We start from the raw sequence: 6,000 nt of genomic DNA, 5'->3' as shown, positions 1-6,000 counted from the left end.
AGAACACAGGCCGGTGACAGATTCATAGTTTGACTTGCCTTCTAAATGAAATGGATAGCATTTATCCACCTTTTGAAACCTGGCATTAACTTCATGGTAACTTACGAGTAATGTTTTCTATCAGGCCGAGGTGGCCCCACGATACTACTGGCTTCGAAGACACGGAGGCAAACGGTCTGATTCTAGCCCGGGAAATGCTTACACCGGAACCTGACACCGGAAGATGCTATTCCGAAGGTTGCGAGAATCGTTAAACGCTGTCTTCGGAGGAGGAAACTGTCTTGGGTTCGGCCAGACGGAGGTTGGAAAGACGTCCTGCATCTATGATAGCTGCTGATTGGTTACTTTCCTGCATTTACTTCCGGATTCCCGGAACCGTCCCAATCCGCGCCTCGGAAACAATTCCAAAAGGACCGAAGTACTAGAGATCAAGAACGAGGCAACCTATAAGGCACAAGCAATCTTCATGATACCAGATGAGAACACTCGATTCAATATTCTCCAAGATCATCCACTGCACTCGCACAACACCGATTTGATCTCAATTCTTTCAATATGGAGGGGTTATCTACGTTTCTAACCCGACTTGGCTTAAATGAGAGCACCGTCAAAGACATCACAGATCAGGCAGGTCAAGCTTCGGCTATATCGCAACAGAGTGGCCAAGCCTCCACCACCAACATGGCAGCTTTAGTAATGGACAAACTTGTTCCGACTAGCATTACCAAGGAGAGCAATGACGACTACATCTCACAGAGAGATGTCAATTGGTTTGTTTGGCCACTACAGACGTTAAGAATTAGGTGTTGATGCATATAGGTCTACACGGGCAAGGTTGACAGCCCCCGCTATCTTCTCTCCTAAATCAGCATCGGAAGTTGCAAAAGGGCTGAAGGTGGTTGAGTTTTTCAGCACTCCATTTGCCATTCGTAGCGGAGGCCATACACCTCACCCTCATTGGGCATCATGCAGCGAAGGGGTTTTATTTTCCCTTCAGAACTTGAATCGGATAACACTGAACCCAACGAAAAAGGTCGTTCGGATTGGTGCGGGATGTCGTTGGGGTCAAGTCTACAAAGAATTGAGTAAATACAACCTGGCCGTTGCGGGAGGTCGCTATGCAGACGTCGGTTGTGGCGGACTCCTCACTGGATGTAAGTTGAAGATGAATTCGCTCCAGCAACCTAGTAATGTAAGTGCTATTTCTAATTGAGTCCGCATAGGTGGAACCTCTCCATTTCTTGGACTAGCTGGATTTTCCTCCGACGGCGTCCTGAACTTCGAGGTTGTCACTGGTGATGGCCAGATTATCAACGCAAATGCAACAGAGAACCCTGACCTCTTCTGGGCTCTCAAAGGTGGGTCAAATAATTTTGGGATTGTCACTCACTTTGATCTTGTTACAATCGAGCTTCCAGAGATGATCTCGAGTGGGGCCCTCATGTACACTGCAGACAAAATCTCCAACGTCTTAGAAGCCCTTGCAGACTACCAGGAGCAAGATTTTGAGAACAATCTTGGGAGCGAGTTAGGACCAACCATCATCAAGGTACCAGCAAAGCACCTGCACGTCATGGCCGTTGGGATTTTTAACAACCAATCCCATGACGCTCACCCAAAGTTCCTAGATCGCTTCTTGGACATAGAGCCTATCCAAAACTCTATCAAACCGCAAGCATTCTTTCAATCTGTACCTGATACAAGTGAGGGGTTAATATTTGCGAAAGGCCAAAGGTACTACTGCTTTGGGATAATTACTATTCCATGTTCAAGAAACAACACGCAAGACTAGGACAATTCTGACTGTTCATTAGGTACAACTATGGCACATTGACAGTACGGCTTTCGAAATATCTGTACCTAGACATCGTCAAAGTCTTTGATAAGACTTATCAGGACATTTTGCAAATCCCCGGGTTATGCTTGACTCTGGCCTTCCAGGCACTGCCAGTCAGCGCTATCAAGGCTGGGATCGCTAGAGGAGGAAACCCAACTGGACTGGCCGAAATACCACAACTGAGTAATGCAATCCTGTTTTCTTTTTCAATCAATCTGTTCTAACCATTCGAAAGTCCTATGTTTGGATTCGGGCTGGTCCAATGCTACAGATGACGAGGCTGTCCTTAATGCCGACCAGAGATTTCTGGCCGAAGTTGAGGAGATGGCTTCCGCCCGAGGGCTGCTAGAATCATATATCTGGATGAACAACGCTGCAGAACACCAGCATGTGCTAGCTCATTATGGAGTTGCCAACCATCAGAAGTTGAGAGCTGTATCGGAGAGATACGACAAGAACATGGTGTTCCAGACACTCTGCAGTGGAGGGTTCAAACTATAGCTTGATGAATTTTGTAGCAATAATTATACCTCTCAGGCCATCTGCGAGTATTCAAATAGTACCAAATTGCAATCCCCTAGCTTGATTTTAATTGATAGCCTATGACCCGGATGTTGAGTCAATCGACCAGATCAATTGAACGGGCGGTAAATATCAGCCTACATTATGCCACTATCTACTACGAGCTAGAAATTAAGAGGAATCAGGAAACTCTCAGACGATAATTAGATGCTTGTAATAGTTACAAGTAGAAGCATCCTAACGCTTTGTGAGCGTATCTCGTTACAAATGTACACCCTTTGTGATTCATGGGGATGTGGACTCCGAACGCATGGTAAAGTTTATTGTCGCTAACTACGAGACGATGAGCCGTGGTAGCATAGACGCGATTACTGGCGCATTCTGGGCATATTCAGGTTGCAAAACAAACTCTACATCCCTTCTACCTGATTACACGGATTTCGCGGGCTCTCATCGATGCTGTGGGTGAGGCCGGTGGTTCCCTAACCTTTCCGGAATAGAGTGAAACCGATTCGAGCTCGAAGGGAATAACAGCTCCGAAATGTGCCCCGGTGGATGGCCAATTACCCCGAGATTTGAATAGGTGATGTGGAATGCCCGGAACTGAAAACATCTCGGTCCGAACAGCCCGTTTTCCGAAAGTCGGAGAGGGACATGACATATCCGGTTTGATAATCTGCGCCGACCTGACGGATATTTTCTCTTTCCAATATAGATCGGTACAGTAAGTTTGGAGTGGATATAGCTCGTGGGCCACGACGCCTATACTAGACGATTCCCAATAAAAACTGGTATTCTCATCTTGGTAGAAGAAAATACCATTCGTTCGAAGCCGACTAGGAAACTGGGCAAGAAATTGACGCCAAACGCCTTGAATTTGCACTTTGAAACTTCTTTTTCAATCCATCAAGTATGAAGAGCTTAGGGTTATACATTGCAGTGTTTGTTGCATACTTTTGGTCAGGGATCTCAGCGTTCGCACCACCCACCTTCAAAGAGATCCCTCCATCCGTCACCGCCGGCGAGGCACGTGGTGTTTGGACATCAAACAGTCGCCTCCCATTCGACGGGCCGAAAATAGACATCGTCAATCAGACAAGTTTTGATTGGTGGTACTTTGATGCCGTCTCTTCCGACGGCTCATCACATGTTGTTGTCAATTTCTACACGTCCGACATCTCGACTCTTGGGTTTCCACCTCTGCTTAACACCACCACATTTGTCCAGTTCACAACAAAATTCAAGAATGGGTCTATTTACGAGCAAGTTTTCCCCGCTAATGGCGCATCTATTGCAACAAAGGGCGATGGTTCCAGTGGACGTTTCGAGGGATCTGGTGCGACCTGGGTTGGGAGTCCAAGCATGTCCCAGTACACTGTAAACTTGGACGTCCCAGCCCTTGGGATAAAGGGGCACATCAAGCTTCGCAAGGTACCTCTCATTTTTGCCTTCTTTGATTTGGTCTGGTTCAATTAACGAAAGCCTAGAATGTGCAATCCCACTATCCCTGCGATCTGGCTGCATCTGGTATTTCGCAGCAGCTGCCTGGTCTCGAAAATATCGGATGGGCCAACGCTGTGCCAGACTCCGAAGCAAGAGTTGACATCAGAATCGGTGACTACCACGTAAAGTTTGGTGGTTATGGCTACCATGATAAGGTATTTTCCACCTGCCACAACGTGTGTTCAGCACTGCGAGGAATAACTAGGCTAACGGTCATTCTTCATAGAACTGGGGGACCCGCCCTCTCCCAAGTGCTGTATATAGTTGGTACTGGGGACACGCACACATAGGGCCCTATTCAGTGGTATACTTTGACATTGTCAACGCTGATCTTTCGGAACATGTTTGTGGCTACCTTGCCAAAGGTGAACAGATAATCTCCAAAACATGCACCAAAAACGTCACCGCTCGTCCGACCGGGGGCAATGCAACATTCCCTCCTACTGCCGCATCAGATGTGGCAACAGGCTTCCACTTAGACTTCTCAACTGGCGCTGGGAAGTTTACGGCTGATCTCGCAGGGGCGGTGGTGTGGGTGCCTCAACTACCCTACGGAGGCTATACTCGTTGGGCTGGAAAGGCCACTGGAGGGTTTGAAGGCAAAAAGTTGTACACGGGTGCAGCAGTTTATGAGTGGATCCGGTTCATGGATTGAGAGATAAAGTCATGGACTGCTGCCAGATTAGGAGGGTCGGATACTTACCGTAAGGGGACATTTCAGCCCCATCGATGATGCTCTATCTGAGGAACAAGCCTTGAGAATTATCCTTAAGAACCAGGCACATTGTTTGTTAACATGCACATTCTCTGGATAAAAGCTATTTATAGACGAACCCCAACAGAATTTGGACTGCTCCTGGCTATCTTGTGAACCGAGATTGGGCACGTATCCCGAGTTGTTCATTCTCCTGCATAGTGACATCATCGGTGTAGGTGTTATCAACTAATTATTGGCGACGAAAGAGGCATATCTCGATTAGCAAGATCGGCTTTCTTGACTCTGGGTGTCTGATTCATCGGGCACCATTATCGTTAAACGAACGTAGCACACCTGACACAACAAGCAATGCACTAGCGCTACACTTCATTCGAATATCAATACTGCATATCCGAACACGCCAATACACAATTATATCCTCTTGGATAGATTATGTACCTTAGATGAATCTTCGTGGGAGATGTTGCTCGAAAACTGCCGTAGAGTGGTGCCACTCAAGCCTTGCTGTGGAGCAGCCCCCATTTCAGATCTAATCTAACCCAGATAATTCTAGCGGCAGAGGACATGCCATGAACATTTCTGAGAAAACAGGTGAACGTGGATGATCTAATCGCCATTCATCACTCGTTTGCAGATGCTCAGGCAATTGAAACCGAGGCACGAAGCGATTCTGTTGAGGATAAGCGACTCTGATGGCAAAACAACACGCGGGCGGTTCGGAAAGCCCCGCCCGCAACAGCCCAATCCAAGCGGCGCGAATCACGTCAGTAGCGAAGGAAATGGGCTGAGCCATCGTTCGATCCGGGGACCGCAGGGGGATGGCCGGGGGGGCCGGACAGCCTGGGGCGGACGAGTTCGCGGCTCTAGTTTTCGTCGTCGGGTTGGGGATGGAAAGTGGCCAGATTTTGACCTTGATTGCCCTTTGGAGTAATGGGAATGGCTGGCACGCTTATTGAGCCGCATGGGTCGAGCATCTGAAGCAGGTACAGCATGATGGTGTGGATCTGGATGGCGGAGGCGGCCAGATCGCGAGCGGCATTTGCGAGTGGAACAACGAAGAGAGAATAGTTCCTCAGAATACCAATTGTGAAGGGAGAAATGATGAGAAATTTATGTAGAAGGGTTGATGTCAATTCTCTGCAGCTTCATAAATACTTGCATGCGATTAGCGGTACGCACCCGACATCTACAGCGTCAACTGTAACAACATGGATTGATCCAAACGACCCAGTGATTGGCTCGTGCTAGTTCGCCACTTCGGCAGTGGGCCTTGAAGAGGGTTGTTGGGGAGGCGTTGGGCTCTCAACCCCGGGATCCTTTCCTCGCATTGTCCAATACCATGCGGCAAATTCTCTGACATGCTGGCCTTCAATCCACCCTCGACAAACTGCCCATGTGGAGTGTGCCGTTGATAATCGAA

The 6,000-nt window shown here is 48.0% G+C and overlaps 2 protein-coding genes across 2 annotated transcripts; both read left to right on the top strand.

The window, feature by feature from the left end:
* Positions 1-820: 820 nt before the first annotated feature.
* BGZ61DRAFT_365739 (uncharacterized protein) lies at positions 821-2,338 on the top strand (the record flags this gene model as incomplete). The annotated part of the gene is made up of 4 exons (XM_046241636.1): positions 821-1,154; positions 1,224-1,620; positions 1,815-2,020; positions 2,073-2,338. Coding segments are annotated over 4 exons (1,203 nt in total), but the record flags the coding sequence as incomplete, so codon positions are not given.
* A 933-nt stretch (positions 2,339-3,271) lies between these two features.
* On the top strand, positions 3,272-4,639 carry BGZ61DRAFT_430830 (uncharacterized protein; the record flags this gene model as incomplete). Its single annotated transcript, XM_046243828.1, has 3 exons — positions 3,272-3,790; positions 3,847-4,017; positions 4,089-4,639. 3 exons carry the CDS (start codon positions 3,272-3,274, stop codon positions 4,515-4,517), a joined length of 1,119 nt encoding a protein of 372 aa, XP_046097818.1. The 3' UTR covers positions 4,518-4,639.
* Between the last annotated feature and the right edge of the window lie 1,361 nt (positions 4,640-6,000).

Source organism: Ilyonectria robusta (assembly GCF_021365365.1).
Source record: "Ilyonectria robusta strain PMI_751 chromosome Unknown BGZ61scaffold_28, whole genome shotgun sequence".
NCBI lineage: Eukaryota > Fungi > Ascomycota > Sordariomycetes > Hypocreales > Nectriaceae > Ilyonectria > Ilyonectria robusta.
This window is presented reverse-complemented; position numbering and strand designations above follow the sequence as displayed.